This window comes from Meles meles, chromosome 7, assembly GCF_922984935.1.
Source record: "Meles meles chromosome 7, mMelMel3.1 paternal haplotype, whole genome shotgun sequence".
In the NCBI taxonomy this organism is placed as follows: Eukaryota; Metazoa; Chordata; class Mammalia; order Carnivora; family Mustelidae; genus Meles; species Meles meles.
Genome location: NC_060072.1, coordinates 7,531,798 through 7,548,685, shown reverse-complemented (window position 1 = coordinate 7,548,685; position 16,888 = coordinate 7,531,798). Strand labels below are relative to the sequence as shown.

At 44.9% G+C, this 16,888-nt stretch overlaps 1 protein-coding gene across 1 annotated transcript; it reads left to right on the top strand.

Annotated features, from left to right (window-relative positions):
- The first annotated feature begins 1,322 nt into the window (after positions 1 to 1,322).
- Positions 1,323 to 16,409, top strand: RBX1 (ring-box 1). Its single transcript, XM_046012317.1, has 5 exons — positions 1,323 to 1,451; positions 3,374 to 3,452; positions 9,379 to 9,449; positions 12,443 to 12,528; positions 15,239 to 16,409. Exons 1-5 carry the CDS (start codon positions 1,374 to 1,376, stop codon positions 15,249 to 15,251), a joined length of 327 nt encoding a protein of 108 aa, XP_045868273.1. The 5' UTR covers positions 1,323 to 1,373; the 3' UTR covers positions 15,252 to 16,409.
- Positions 16,410 to 16,888: the final 479 nt, after the last annotated feature.

The window sequence follows — 16,888 nt, the reverse complement described above, 5'->3', positions numbered from 1 at the left end:
AATTATTACTCTAACAAAATTTGGGCTAAGAAAAACTTTGTAGGGTTCCTATAATGTTTTAAGGTCTCGGACAATTTTTTTCTCTTTCCAAGTCTGGTTGAAGGTATGATGGTGTTTTCATGGATTTGTCGTTCCTGTTTATGACTAAGACAAGGAAACAAATCGCAGTTCTTCCGGTTTGGCAATGGAATCAGAACGCTCCCATTTTTATTTTTTTTTTTTAGAGAAAATACGAGATTTCAAATAAACCAATACAAGATTCAAGAGTGATCTAGCCGAGTCATACCTCCGCAAGCTTAGAGATTCATAAGGGGGATCGGATGTAGAAATGGGCGGGTGAATAAATGGCGGGTGACATAAAGCCCAGGTGCTTTGGCTGGGAAGGAACGACCAGTAAGAATCAATGGCCAAGTGCCTCACAAGAATTTAAGACGTACAGCGACTGCAGATGAGACTACAGGGCAAGGAGCGAAAAGAAGACGGAAATTAGGGGAGAAGGACACCATAATCAGATGACCAATTGAGGAATAGGAAACGTGTGCTCAAGTATGAGAAGCTGAAGCCGTGTCCCTTAACCAAAGAGCATTCTAGCACGGAATGCTATCTCGGGCAGGCTGGAGATGGCATCTCCCAGGCTCCTAAACCTCCTCCGCCTATTTCAGGTGTGCAGGTTAAGGCAGGACTGGGGAATGCCTACACAGTTGGGCCCCGGAGAGGACATTCGGGGAGCTCGGGGCTCCCCGTCGTATCCTGAGCATTTCCCGAATCGGAAGCGGGAACCAAACGATGCCTGGGCCCGGCTCTCCCGGGGAGGCTGCACGTCGGGCCTGGCTGGGAAACTGGTCGGGAACCTGTGAAACTGTGGGGGTCTCCCGTTTCGCGAGCAGGAGTCGCGACACCCGCCCTCGCCGCTTCCCTGCCGAAACGCGCTGCTTTAGACCCGCCGGCTCTGGAGCGGTGCGGCGGTCGGGGAAGGCGGGGCGGGGCCGGCACTGCAGGTCGCGGCCGAGGCGGAGGAAGCAGCCGCCGCCCCAGCAGAGGGAGTGCGGCCGGGGGCTTCCCGGGGGAGGAGGCGAGAGGGAGACTTGAGAGCGTTTCCACCCGGCTCGATCACGTCGGCTCGGCCCCGCCCGGCCCCGCCCCAGCCCCCGCCTCTTCCCCGGCCGACGCCGGGGCCAGGAGGTGGAGGGGCGGGGAGGGAGGGACCTGCACCAGCGCCTTTAAGAGGCGTGGCTACGTGCTCCGCCCCCCACCTGCCCCTCGCGCGCCGGTAGGGGGCGGGGTGCGGGAGGAGGTGCCGGGCAGGGAGGGGGAGGGAGGCGTGCGCTGGTGCGCAGGCGCAGTGGCCGGACGACAGACCGTGTGTTTCCAAAATGGCGGCAGCGATGGATGTGGATACCCCGAGCGGCACCAACAGCGGCGCGGGCAAGAAGCGCTTTGAAGTGAAAAAGGTTGGGTCTCGCCAGCGCCTTCCTCAGGGAAGGTAGAGAGGCGCGGATCTGGCTGGCAGGCCCGAGGATGATCGAGGCGCGGAGGAAAGGGCTTCATTTCAGGGCGTTCCTGGGACCGGGTACCAGGAAAGGAAACTAGGGGGCGGGTCTTAGAGTTGATCGGCGTGACTGGGGCCCACTGCCAATGGCAGTATTGGTTTCGCTAGGAGTCTGAGGGGCCAATCACGGAGGCGCTTATTGCGATACGCGGGGTTGCGACTTGGCTGGGAGAGCCAAGCGCCTGAGCTGTCACTGGAGTGGTGGAGGGGTGGGGAGGAGTGGGTGGGGTGGATGGAAGTGGGAGTCGGAACGATGCAGTGGGTGGAGGATGGGGGCAGTGCGGCGAAAGCCGGGACCTGAGTTCCTACCGCATTGGAGGTTTCCGAGGAGCCCTGCTGGTGATCTCCTTGCCCCGCCTCTTCCCGAAGCCCAGGGTCCCACTTATTGAAGGACCCTATTTCGGTCCTCGCCTAATCAAGGCCTCCCTTAGCCCCCTCTCTAGTTCTCGTCCCCGCCGAGTTGAAGTGTCTCCAGTGTAACAACTCTAGGCTCTTCTGAGAGGTCTGTTGGTTTGTCACACAGCCGCCGCAGTTCTGTGGTCATATCTAAATCCCTCTGTTCCCCCTCCCCCCCCCCCCCCGGTTGATGGAATTTGTTAAAAAGAAAATGCGATCCCAAACCTTGTGTCGTTTAGGAAGGGTTGAGTACTAGTGGCGAACGACCTGGTGAAAGTGGGAAAGCAAAAATGTTGAACGTGTTTTTTTGCATGAAATGCCTTATAGTGGTTTGCCAACAGTGTGGGAGAAAAGTGCCGATTCCCACATAATATCAAATAAATCTGTTCCAAATGAAAACTCTAAAATAGGGGAAACGTTATTACTGGAGTATCTGGCTAAACACCGACAATATTCCCCCTGCTGTTGCTTTTTTGGTGTTTCATTGTGGACACTGCATGCTCAGTTACAGGCAGCAGCCATATTGAAGAAAAGAAATAGGGGTTGGTTGGTTTGTTTTCCTTCAAGTTGAAGCTTTCGGGAGAAAAGTGCTGAAGAAGTTGAACTAGGCCCTGAGAATTGGGTTTGAAAGAAGTGAAGGTTTTGGAAGTAGCACCAGATTAGTGGAGGAAAAGGGAGTTTGGGAATATTTATAATTGCAGAAGCCAGAAGGTTAAATTGCTTAAATGCTGCTTTTAGATAAACACTTAATTGGAATTCTCTTAAACTAAATGAGAGTCTGAGCATGTGAAAGTTGAGAACAGCAGTTTATTTGATGGTAGGAACTCACCAAAATTCTGGTGAATTGTAGAGTTTGTTGTGAAATAATCTTTAAGATTTAAGTCATGACCTTGCTCTGTGTACTCACACACTGGGTAATTGGTTATCCAGCTTATCCCACGATTACCCATTTTATGATCCAATCATGATCATAGTTCTTCTGTTCCTAGCTTTCACCTCCCGGCTCATTCTTGCAAAGCTGCCTTGAAGAGCAGATACTTTTCTGTGCAGAAATTGAGCTCTTCCGGGGAACCTGTACAGAAATTCAAGTTTGTGCTTATTAGACCTAAAATAGACACTTAAGAATTATTCCCGATTTTCTTACATTGGTATGGTTGACTAAATTACTGTAAGTTGTGGGAGAAAATAAAGACAGTCCATTAATTTGTGTTCATATACTCAACTGTTTAAAGAACGGGTGAGCACACCTTAGGCCTTCTGTTGTCCTCTTATAAAATAAATAAGAGTAATGTAATATCCCTAAACTCTTATGTTTGGTGATCCTTGTGGCCAAAGAGATGATAACTGTACTGCAGCATGAAATCCTAGAGTGTGTGCATGCCTATGTTACAAGGAGAGTGCATTGTTCCCCCCTTTTTCTCTTTGCAGTGGAATGCAGTAGCCCTCTGGGCCTGGGATATTGTGGTTGATAACTGTGCCATCTGCAGGAACCACATTATGGATCTTTGTAAGTAACTGGAGGAGGATGGGAGGAAGTCGAGAAGGTTACAGAGATTGTGACTATCCCGATGTGACCAAATTTCTTCTTGCCAAGGAGATACACAGCCTAGTCAGAACACTTGGTGTCTTCAGCCTCTAGTCCGCTGGTGTGTTTGAAATAGAGTAGATTTAATGATATCCTGGAGGCACACTCATCTCTCAGAATAAATCTACTCAATCTAAAGATGGCAAGCACACATTTAGAATGAGTTGTGGACACAGAGGCACTGTTGATTATTCCTCTATATTTCCCATCTCATACCCAGACTCAAAGGCAAAAATAGTGAAAGGAAAAAAATAAACTTTGAGCTAAAATATTCCACCAAAGCTAGTTTTTGCTTGGCAAGATTTATAAAGAAAAGAAGCCAACGAAGTCAGGAATTTCAGTGTTAGCCCCAAAGTTAAGAGGACATCGCTGCCAACATTGAAATAGACAGCTAATTGCAGTAAAGAAATTTCATTTAAATCTCCTACAGATTCCATCCCGTGTAGTAGCCAGTACATGGTGGATTTGATCATAGCAGTTGACGGACTCGGGATCCTTATAGTAATAGGGGCAGGTGTGTTGATCATACCAGTAATAGTTGAGGTTACTTTTTAATCCAGGTACTAAAATGGTTTGTTACAGAGATGAGGTATAAGGGGAAGAAATTTCAGCTTTCTAGAGTTGGATTTGTAGACACTTATTTTGAAAATCACTCACTTGCCTCTCCAGCTTCATCTTGCAACACTCTCCCACTCACTCTGATAGGGTTTTTTGGCTTGCTTTCCTTTCTTGAGTTGTCCATGCTCTTTTTTAGAGCCTTTTTACATCCTGTTCCCTCGGTGTGCAGTATTCTTCTCCCTCTTCTCTCCACTACCTTTGCCTAGCCCACTACTGTCTGATCTGAATATGAGCCACAAATGCAAGCACATACATAATTTAAAGTTTTCTGGTACCCACATGACAGTAAAAAGAAATAGGTGATTTGCATTTTATTTATCCTGCTATCTCCAAAAAAAAATTTCATATCAACACGTAAATAATATCTTATTTTTTATCTATTTTTAAGATTTTATTTTATTTATTTGACAGAGAGTGGTGCAGTGAGAGAAGGAATACAGGCAAGGAGAGTGGGAGAGGGAGAAGCAGGCTCCTCGCCGATTAGGGAGCCCAGTGTGGGGCTCGATCCCAGGACCCTGGGATCATGACCTGAGCCGAACGCAGACCCTTAATAACTGAACCACCCAGGTGCTCTGTAAATAATATTTTAAAGTGAAATAGTCTGCATTTTCTTTTTGTTACTAAGTCTTTGAAGTGTATTTTACGCTTACAGCACATCTCAATTCAGACTAGCCGCATTTCAAGTGTTCAGTACCTTCATGAGGCTAGTGGTGACTATGGAGCCGTGCAGAACTTACCCATAGTTGTCTTTAGATCTCATCTTGAACTAGCTCAGAGATGTGTTCCCTGCCCATACTTAACATACACACAGGCTGTGACAGTTCTGTTAAACATTCCCAAGCCCTCCCGTGGTTGCCTTTGTAGTATTTCATTTAGTTCGTTCTCTACCGTATGTATGTTATTTACTGCTCTCTTCCCAGCATCTAGTATAGTGTCCAGTATGTAATAGGTTCTCACTAGACACTTGCTCAATGAATAATAAAAATACAAGATAGGGGAATAGTCTGATCATTGCAACTTGGAAAGCACCAGTCAAATATGTGTTGGTAGTTTGCTGTTCGAATTTTGACCCTGTTTACCTTTTCACACGACAGTCAAAGCCGACAGCAGCTACCATCATGTTTAGTAGAGATAGAAGGAATCCATCACAGAAAAACATATGCCCAGTTCTAAATGTGTTTGGGTGGGGTTCTGATTACATGCGTGCCAGTTTTGTTGCTGTGCGTTTTCATGAGGAGTTGTGCCCAAAGCAAATTTTATTTTCTTGGGTCTCTCTTCTGTAAATAGTTAATGATTCCAAATAACCCTGGTTTGGGTTTTTTAAGTTATTTAAGTCATTTTGTGTCTCTCTGGATTCAAGAGAATGTACTTCTTGGGAGGACCACAACAAACAGAGGCCATTGATATTTTATCTTAAGAGTTGAACACTTGAGGGATCAGTGTAGGTCTTCAGTTAGATACATACCTACTTTATCACATATTTTAAACGTTAGATGAAGTAGTAGAATATTGATTTTTTTTTTAAGTAAGCCCCAGTGTGGGGCTTGAAACCACAACCCTGAGATCAAGAGCCTCATGCTCTACTGACTGAGCCAGCCAGGTGCCCCAGAATATTGAAATCTTCTAACAAAAAATTATGAAAGTATTTTCAAGTCATGTCTTTTCAAAATTTTAATTGAGAAGTTTGTTCTTTTTTTAAAAAATTATTTCTTAAGGTTTTATTTTATTTTTAAAGATTTTATTTATTTATTGGACAGAGAGAGAGAGATGCCACAAGTAGGCAGAGAGGCAGGTAGAGGGGGGGGGGGGGGGGAAGCAGACTCCCTGCCGAGCAGAGAGCCCGATGTGGGGCTCGATCCCAGGATCCTGAGACCATGACCTGAGCCAAAGGCAGAGGCTTAACCCACTGAGCCACCCAGGCATCCCTTAAGGTTTTATTTTAATTCTAGTTAACATGCATCATTATATTAGTTTCAGGCATACAATATAGTAGTGACTAACTCTTCCATACGTTACCGGGTGCTCATCATGACAAGTGTATTCCTTAATCTCCGTCACCTGTTTAACCCATCTCCTCATCCTCCTCCCCTCTGATAACCATCAAATTGTTCTCTATAATTAAGAGTCTGTTTTCAAGTCTTGTCTTTTATTCATTCAATGAATGCTCACATCCTAGGCGTTTTGCTAGGCACCAGTATAAAACAGTGACTGAGAGCAAATTTTTACCCTTAAGAAACATACCCTTTTGTTCATCACAGACACTACAGAGAAGTCTGGTTGAGACAACTGGGCTTGCCTTCCTTTAAAAAAAATAAATGGATTATGATTCCTGTAAAAAGACTTTTGTCAAAGCTGAAAATAAGAATCTTGATTTAGCAATGGCCATTTTCTAATAAATTCTGGTCTGGCATTAAATGAATAATCATGTACATAGCCCTAAATAAATAACAGTGATTATGGCTGTGCCCAAGTCGGACTCTTCTGTAAAGCTTTCTTGGTCTGAAGACATCCTCTTTTGAGTCAAAATTAACACTACATGCCCTCTTCTAGCTTCGTATTTATTGTATATTGCCCCATTTCTTTGTTGTTGTTAAGAGTTGCTGAAACACATAATCTAGGTTTTCTCCATTACCTCAGGTCGTCTGTTCCAGATGAAGAGGGCATCCAGAAAGGTGTAGACCCACCCTTTGCCCACGAGAAGTTAGCCTCTCCTAAACCACAGGTCTATCCCTGTTTTGAAAGTGTGAAATCCGTCAGCTTCCAAGGTGAAACCATTGCTTCCTTAGCAGACCTTTGGTGGTAATGCCTTTTTTTTTTTTTTTAAGATTTTTTGTTTATTTATTTGACAGAGATCACAAGTAGACAGAGAGGTAGGCAGAGGAGGAGGGGGAAGCAGGCTTCCTGCGGAGCAGAGAGTCCGATGTGGGGCTCAGTCCCAGGACCCTGAGATCATGACCTGAGCCAAAGGCAGAGGCTTAACCTGCTGAGCCACCCAGGCGCCCCGGCAATGCTCTTATATTGAATTTTAAAAGTCCCCAAACTTAGTGTCCCATGCACTAAGCCTCTGCCTTTGCAGGGGTATGACAGGAACCCATTATGTGCTGCTTGTTTGGGCTGCTCTAGGTTGACAGTGAATAGTTTACTTTCCCTGTTTTTGTTTTGTTTTTAAAGATTTTATTTATTTATTTGACAGAGAGAGAGATCACAAGTAGGCAGAGAGGCAGGCGGGGGTAGGGGGAGCAGGCTCCCCGCTGAGCAGAGAGCCCAATGTGGGACTCGATCCCAGGACCCTGAGATCATGACCTGAGCCGAAGGCAGCGGCCTAATCCTCTGAGCCACCCAGGCGCCCCCTTTCCCTGTTTTATTTTATTTATTTTTTTTTTCCTTTCCCTGTTTTAATGAACGACTCAGCTCCTGCCTGCACGAACAGCTCAAGAATGTTTTCTTTTTTTTTTTTTTTTTTAAGATTTTATTTATTAGAGAGAGCACAAGTAAGGGAAGCAGCAGGCAGAGGGAGAGGAAGAGGGAGAAGGAGGTTCCCCACTAAGCAAGGAGCCTGATGTGGGGCTTGATCCCAGGACGCTAGGTTCATGACCTGATCTGAAGGCAGACAGATGCTCAGCCAACTGAGCCACCCAGGCGCCCCTCAAGAACACTTTCTATTTGAAAACACTTTACACTCATATTTAATAATTTTTCATGCCATATCCTTTATTACGTGGCTTTGTAGATTGCAGTCCTATCCCTCCTATATATTTTTGTTCTTCTTTAGGAATTACCAGGTAAAGAATGCGTATGTATTTGGCCCCCATGGTCTCTGTTGTTAGAAGTGGTTTCGTTTGCTTATTCAAGTACTGAGAGCCTACTTTGCACTTGGCACAGAAGAGTCCCTTAAAATACCTTGACCTAGAAAAATTTAAACATGATAATGTACCTTGAAACAGTCGTTATTTATTTCAGTAATAATTATGGCTCTTAATAACAAATTCCATGATATATTGTGCTCATCTGAGAGACTCCAACTTGAAGGACATCAGATTTTATTTTCCCTACTTTTGAAAATGGTAGTGCAGTCAGAGCTCCTGTAAATCCTTGCATAGACTAGACTCTCCACTCCTGTCAGAAGGAGAACCCAGTTAACTCTCTTTGTAGTGTGGATCTGGTAGCAAAAGGAAGTTCTGTGATTTCAGCTCCTTTGCCTTTCATAGTTTTGAAGGATGGAAAAAACCCTTATGGTGTATAATTTTCCCCAAGACAGACAGACCCATTCAAGTCTCAGCGCTATTTGCCTACAGTTTTTTGTTTCTCACCTATGGAAGTTTGAAGTAATTGTCTATTATTACTCTTTGCCGAAACTTTTTATTCTTCAGATGAGAGACTCCATTTAGTTACCACCTTCAGAGAAAGCAAATTAGACATTAGTAATTCTTGTTCCTTGAAGATTCATCCCCAGTAGAGCTTTACTCATCAGTTTTTGACCTCAGTCAGATTTGGATTCTATTTTAATTCCTCTCTCTTCCCCCTCTGTGAAACTGATATTTGGATATATTTGCCCTAATGTGCTTCTGTTCACAAGACAGCATCACCTCGGGCAGTACGCATCACCAGTTGGTGGGCCCCAAGTCTCTAGCCTATTGGCCGAACAGATTGGCTTTGTTTGACGGTGTTTTAAAGATGTTTGAGTTTTGGTGCTTTCACACAGCGCATGCGCTCAAGTGGGCCACAGGCCTCTTCACCTCTTATTTTGCTTCTGTCCCAGTTCTTGTGTGTGCCTGACCCCTCGAGGGGCTGGAGCTTGTTACCCAGGGAGGCCATACTGTTGTAAGGACCTCAGAGGCAGCGTTGGCCCAAAATAGGAAGAAGATGCCATTTCTCAGAACAGTAAGAGTTACGAGATAGCTTTTAAGAATTTTATGAACCAAACTAAGAGAAATCACTTCGGTTTGGACAGGTCAGGTTATGTTCAGAACTAAAAATGTGCCTTTTCCTTCATCACTCTGTGAGCAAGGAGAGGAAATCGTTGCAAAGCAAATGATTAAGTCACGTCTCTGCCTTCTGCCCTTCACCCCTTCTTACACTCATGAAAAAACAATGGTGACTAATGAACCACTTGAGATTTTGTCCAGGTTTGCGCCACCCTCATCCCTACCTCCGCCCAGATCCTGAGCTTGTGATACTACGCAGGTGGGGCGCGGGAGGTCCAGTGATCTTGTTGCTCTTGTTCCCACAGGCATAGAATGTCAAGCTAACCAGGCGTCCGCTACTTCTGAAGAGTGCACTGTTGCGTGGGGAGTCTGTAACGTAAGGAAACATCTTTCCCTATCAGCATGGCTTGTAAACATATTACCACTTTTCCTGCTTTGCCAGTCTTGAAAATAACTAGGAAAAAAAATGACTAGCCCACCTTTCTCCCAAAAGGTATACAAATAGTAAAAAAGATTTTAAATCTTTGTACTGTTCACCTGTGATAGGTTAAAAATTACTAGTTATTATACAGGCACCATTTTGTCTTAATTATAAAGAGGAACGACTTTTGTTAGCAACACTTCGGGGATTCATCTTTGGGAATTGCCTGCAAGGCCTGTGGCAGTCTTTGGAATATTTTCCTGTTGGTGGACATCTTTACCTCCTGAACAGATCCTTTTTTTAGGGCTATATATGCCTTGTGGAACTAAGTTTGGCAAATAAATTGAGTGTTCAAGGGCCCGTGTGTGTGTGTTCTAAAGTGTGGCAAACGTACTAAGTTAGGATTTTTTTTAACGTGGCTCATGCCAGAAATGTTTTGTCCAGCATCGTTGGACTGAATGTACAGCCTTCCACGACGTGCCAGCTGTGAAGGATAACAACATCAAATATGTTATTTCTAGCATGTGTTAAAAATTCATCTCTATAGCCATATAGTCCCAGTTACAGGAGCTAAAATTGTCCTCTCCTCCTGTGCCCAGGGGAAAGACGACCCGCAGCCCCCAGCATAGCCCAGGCCTAAGAGGCTCTGGAGTCAGACCACCATTCCCTGTCTTTGACTTACTTGCTAAGTGATTTCAGACAAGGTGTTTGACATCCCTAACCCTGGCTTCCCTCATGTAGACTGCACAGAGTTATAATCAGGATGAAATGATTTTATCTTAGCACATAGGAGGCTGTAAGTGTTTGCTTGTTAAATATAAATAAGTAACAACTTTGGCGGCGGGGGAGGGGGTGTTGGTTACTGAGCACATATCAGTACTTTGGCCCAGCAGGCTGAGGCTCTGTCCTACCTGAGCCTGTCCCGCACCTTCTTAATTCTGTCAAGGCCCTTTGAGCGGTTCCCAGTAGCCTGTATTGGCTCAGTTGGATTTGTTGTTCATGGGGATAAAGAAATAAAATATATCGGGCTCTTTGCCCTGCCTGACATTCAGGCATATACCAAGGGCCATGTTACCTTTCGGTGGAGGGCAAAGAAGGTGAACCTCCCCTAAACTCGGCGAAGGCGAGACTAGCTCAGGGAGCCTGCCATAAAGAGGAGCTGGCCTGGGGAAGCAGAAGCCCTTGGACCAGCGCTGGCTTCTAGTTCTGGGTCTTCTCGCCGGCGCCATGAGTTAGGCAAGTCCCTTGATTTGTCGGAGTCTCAGTTTCCTGACTGCAAAAGGACGGTCATGATACCTGTCGTGGTTCCTCACCAGGCTTGCTGTGAGGCTCCGGTTAGGTGATAGGGGTCCGCATCCTCTCTGAGCTGTAAGCATAGGCAGCGAGGTTGAGACTGCCGGGTACTCCCCTCAGCCGACCGCCGGTTATTAACGGGCGGAAGGTTGGGACCAGGCTGGTGCAGGGATGCTGGCATCTGCTCTGCAACCTTACTTGCAGCCCCCCTTTCCCTCTCCATCTCCGAGGTAGTTGGCGTGTATAAGGACCCTGTACTGCTGCAAGGGACTTATTGGGGGCGGGGGCGGGGGGGAAGGGCGTCCTGAATACCCTTAGGTGAGCCTGTCCCTCCTACCTGGTGATTGAGGGAAAAAAAGGCCTCACTTTTGCTTTCTGGAAGTTTTGTTTTTTTCTCCCTCTTTCCCAGTGAGCAGTGTGAGAGCCAACAAGTTGCGTGAAAGGGATCTAAAGCTCTCACCTGGGCGAGTACCTGTCCTGTGGACCATCTATAGTGTGCTAGCTGTGGATTCCACTCTCGATTACCACATTCTGTCTCTGTCTTTATCAAGACAGTGCCCGTGATGGTAATCCACTCAGTGACTCTTCTCCAAGATCCCCGCATGCTTTGGTAGGGCCTGCTGACCAGACTTCGAGGCTGTTATTAAATCAGGCTTGCAGAAGCTTCCGTTATTCTGCTGGGGAGCCAGCATTTCTCCCCTGTCCCCACCTGAGCCAGCCCATCTCAGATACGATGAGGGGAGCGCTTGCTGCTGCTGTCTTAATTCTCTGCTCCCGTGAGCAGTCGGGAGAGTAAATGTCTGTCGCAGAGGTATTGTGATGAGCGCCTGCGTGTCATTCACTCACACCAAAAAACTCCCACAGATTTTCCTTTCGCCCAAATCTGAAAGCCATCTCCTAGCTCCCTGTCAGGTACCAGCCTTCTTGGTACTCGGGCCATTTTATTTCTTGCCTTGATCATGAAATAAGTCGTTTGATCATCTTTTCCGCTGCTTGTGTGCGGTTTGTACATCGTGATACTTCCTTTTTCCTTAGTTTTTTTAATCTCATTCCTTTTTAAGAGAAAGTGCCTCGCCCCTTAAAAGCTTACCAGGTACTGAGCTGTTTTAATATCGGTACACCTTTGAACAAATCTGGAAAGAAGGTCTTTTGAACAGAGCTGAGCTGGGTGCGGGGAGATTGGGGAAGTGCCCGTCTCGGCGGCAGGAGAAGTCACTGCCCCCGGGGTTCCCGTTCTCCAAGGTGGGAGAGGGACAGTTGGGGACCAAGAATGCGGAAGTTTGAAATCTGCCTGTGATCAAGGGCCTCCTGGCATGTGTCCAAGGAAAGTAGAAGCCTCCCCTTATAGGCCCAAGAGGACCAGGAAGCCACATTCCATCTTCCCTTAAGGGAAGGGGAGGGACCGCACTGCTACAGCGTATGTGATGCTTCCTGAACAATTTCTTCTCGTAGTGGTTACATTCTAACAGGTGTTTCAGTGGGAGTGTCCCGTACCCGACCAAGGCGTAAGGGGTTGTTGACCTTCTACCTCTCAATTGTTTGTTGTCTCCCCTTGTTCGCTGGCCCCCTGTGTGTCACCAGGCTGCTGCCCTTGAGACAAACCGTCAGTAGATGGCTGAGGAATGATCTTTAATAAAATGTGTCTTCTCTTCCAGCATGCTTTTCACTTCCACTGCATCTCTCGCTGGCTCAAAACACGGCAGGTGTGTCCGTTGGACAACAGAGAGTGGGAATTCCAAAAGTAGGTGTCTGGCTGTTCTGACGTTGTAAGACTGGGCTCTGTGGGCCGTGCCATCCCCAAGTCACCTCAAGCTGGAGGGCGCAGAGTCTGAGAAGATGGGAGACAGGGAGCATACCTTGTTTTACAAACAAACTTTTAGTTAGTAAAACAAGCGCTCATCTGTGAGTTCCACCTCTCAGGGTCTGTGAAAGTAGAAAATACGAGAATCTGCAAACTCTTCATTATTTCCAGAATCATATCTATAATAAGGCTCCAGGGGCTAACCAAGGTCAAGTATCTTTGCTTTGGGCTAGAATTATATCCACCTTTCTGCTTCATGGTTCCATCTCATGCTGATTAACTCTGATATGGTATTTGTGGCTATCTCAACTAAATTACTAGTATTATATAAATAAAACATGACATGGTAAATTTTTTAAAAATTCAGATAGTCAAGAGGGCATACCCCCAAAATTTAGTGTCCCACCGTAGTCTCCTGATCTCGGTCCCAGAGGTGACCACAAGTTCTTAGTACATCCTGACTAGCTTCGTAACATGCTTGCATGCACATGGCTACATATGTGTGTGTGATTTTAACATAAATATGAGCATCCAGCATAGTAATTCACCTTGCTTTTTCATTGCATACATTTTGGAGCTTTTTCATGTATATCCGAGTACCTCCTTTCTGATAGTTGAAGAGTAGTTTTTATGTTGATACACCATAATTTATTTAATTGGTAGATTTTGGGTTTCAGATTTTTCACATAAAAATAGTGTGTAAGGATGAGCATCCCTATACGTGAATCTCTGTGAATATGTGCAGGTGTATTTGCAGTAGTAGTTCCTAAAGGAGGAATTTCTGAGTGAAGAGTGTGTACCTTTTTATTTTTGATTCAAGTCAGATTTTCCTTTCTCAAGAATATATTATAATTTACTCTCCCTCTAAACAGGGCAGCAGAAGGCCCCTTTTTCCATTTCCTGCTCAGGCTCTATTATCAGACTTCTCCATCTCAGCTGCTCTGATAGTTGAGAACTAGTATCCAGCTGTGTTTTTTGAATTTTGAGTAAGATTGGCTACTTTTAATATGTTTTGATGCTTCTTTTCCTGTGAAATGCTATGTTTTGTTGCTGTTGAATTATTGATCATTTGCTTTATCAAATTTTTTATGAGAAGGGGGTTTATTTAAATATGAGTTTTGATTAATAGGACATATGAAGTTTAAAAAAAAGATGGGGTTCTTTGTTAAATGTTGAGAAACCCCTCATAGGTACAGCTATTTTGCTTTTACACTTGGTTATTTATTTGGTAAAGAATTTTGGAAGTCTTGCGGAATGCATGTTCATTTCTTAAGAAACCTGCCAAATACTCAGTGTTTTAACTTTTAACTAACACGGTGCTTCATTCAGCAAAATGTGTGCTCCCTAATGTGTAAGATACGAAAACACGGGAGATAGTCCTTCCCCAGCCTCAGGAGCTCGAGTTCTGAGGAGAACCATGAAGTCCCACATACCAAGGCAAAGGCACTTTTCTGCATTCTCAGGAGGCCTTTGTAATTGGCGCTGCCCTGGAGCAGGCTCCAGGTTCTGTTTTGGACCCAAATTGTGCCGTGTTGCCCATTAAATATTCGCTGGACTGAGCCTAGGAAGTGGGGATTATGAAGAATTCCTCGTGTTGGGCTTTGACACCACCACCGTGTCCCGCCAGTGGCCTTGTCAGGCAGGGCTCGACAACGCATTGGGAAGACAGATTCCGAAGGAATAAATCATGGGCATCCTTTAATCTGATAGACAACATCTCGGTTTCTCTCCAGTACACTTACAAACGCTGGGGCTCTACTCTGTGTGGAATTTGGCACAACTTTTTTGGTAAACGATGTTCAAGTCGATTTCATATGAGAAGTGTTTAAAACATCTAGTAGTCCTTCGGGATGATTGACAGCATGACCCAGAGTTCAAGTGCCCTGGTTTCCACCCATTGTTAGATGTATTATGTTCTGTGTTGTACTTTGTTATGTAAGTATTTTACTCAGAGAATAACGGTCCATAAAGAACTGGACAGAAGACTGAGTAAAATAATAGAAGGATATTTGTTCAAGAAGCCCATTTATATGGGGAAGAACTTTCCTGGCCTTGTTTGTTTTTATACTCTTATTAGAGCCGAATTTTGCCTTTTGGGGAAGTCAGAAACCACCTGAAATCCGTACCTCATTTCTCTACAGTTCTCTTTCTTAGTGCTGAATGGAATCAGGGTGGAAATTGGACCTGGTGATAGATTTTGAAATTCAGGCCTTTCGGTGACTATTCCGGTGTTTGCCTGAGTAGCAGATCTGAGTGAAAACAAGCTGCGGTGGGAGGGGGAGGCTGAGTGCTCAGAGGGTGTCTGAGCCGCGGACTGGAGCCACCAGAGCGGTTCCCCGTCGCAGCCCCTGGTTCTTCCTTTTTCCTCTCGCCTCCCAATACTGCGCACATCTGTCTGCTAACCGGAAGGGGGGTCAGGTGGGTGTAGTTGAGGCCCATGGAGGGACTCCCAGCAAGAAGAAGGAAGAAGGTAAAATGTGAGGGATAAAATAAAAGGGGCAAAACCTCGTGTCAACCCAATCTGAGAGCACACTTGCATTCACATCTTTTAAAAGTTTTCCTTGCATTTGCTCCTGTGTTCTAGCAGGTTCTGTAGTCTCAAGCAGGAAATTACTAAGAAAGTAATAAAATAATGTACTTTGTCTTTCAGGTACGGGCACTAGAGAGAGAATTCTTCCATCGAGCTCAACTGTTCTGTTATTCATTTAGTGACTTGCCCTCCTGTTACTTAATTATAAATTAGATAGAACCGTGTCTTTTCTGCTTTGTCTTTTCAGTTTGCTATTCCTGCAGCCATATTGTATTCTGTGTCAAATAAAATCCAGTTGGATTCTAGAACAGATGCTGTCTCTTGTGTATGTGAAAAAGTGAACATAGATAAAGGATCCCTGCTTCCTAGGTTGGAAGGCTTTCTTTCGAAAGTGAGATGATGTTTGTTCGTTAAAGCAGAGTTGTCCTGTGAGCATAGCGCTTGGTCACGAGGAATCCTGGTCCACAGCCTGGTCATCGATGGCGGTCTCAGGCAGGTGGTCTCTGCTCCGCCCTTTCCCCTATAGAACGGCTCCTAAGAACTAAATGGCATCATACGTGCACAGAAAGAAGCTTTGTAAACTGTAAAACCACTATACGAATGTTAACCTTGATTGTGTATGACGTGTTGCTTTCTCTTCTCGGTTTAGAAAAATAAACCTGAAAAAAATCTAATAATGTAATTCTGGCTGGCAAAAGAAGAATTCATGAACTCAAGTTGAAAATTGGTGTATCAAAGTGTCCACTTCAAATGGAATTAAAAAGAATTCAAATTGCCTTTACCACCACAATCTTTTGCAGTTTGTTTAAAATGTCTTGGCCATGGGGGTGCCTGGCTGGCTCAGTCGGTAGAGCATGCGACTCTTGATCTTGGGGTCATGAGTTCAAGCCCCACGTTGGGTATAAAGATTACTTTAAAAAATAAATAAAAAGTCTTGGCCATGGAAGAACTTGCCAGATCTAAAACCAGCTCGGTGGTGATGCAATCTTTAACTGAGAAACAGTCTAGTTTACTGTAGTGGTTCTCAAACTATGGTCCGAGGACTCCTGTGGGCTCCTGGAACCCTTTCAGAAGATTCACGAAGTTCCTGTTCCACTACATGTCTGCATGAGGTCAGCTTTTCCTTCTGTCCTTCAACCAAAGCAATGCACTGAATGCAGAAGGAGGCAGGAGAATCCAGCTGTCTTCTATTAGATGTGAAAGGTTTGCGAAAATGTAAAACAGTGCCACTCTTTAATTCTTTTGTTTTGAAGAATAGTGGCTTTTAATAAAAATATTTATGTTAACATGATGGGTTTTGTTCTTTTTAAGTCTTTTATTACATTTCTCGGTTTTGATTTCCATCATATATATATAGAGAGAGAGAGATTTATAGATGTTCACCCACAAAGACAAAAATTCTTTGAGACCTTCAGTTTTTAAGATCATAAAGGGATCCTGATAGTAGACAATTTAAGAATCTGTATCTTAGTGATTAAGAACTTTTTGAACTTGGGGCACCTGGGTGGCTCAGTCAGTTAAGCAACTGTCTTCGGCTCAGGTCGTGATCCCAGAGTCCTCGGATCGAGTCCCACATGGGGCTCCCAGCTCCATGGGGAGTCTGCTTCTCCCTCTGACCTTCCCTCTCATGCTTTATCTCACTCTGTCTCTCTGTATCTCAAATAAAACCTTAAAAAAAAAGAACTTTGAACTTGGGACACTTGGGTGGCTCAGTAGGTTAAGCGTGTGCCCTAAGCTCGGGTCATGATCCCATGGTCCTGGGTTCAAGTC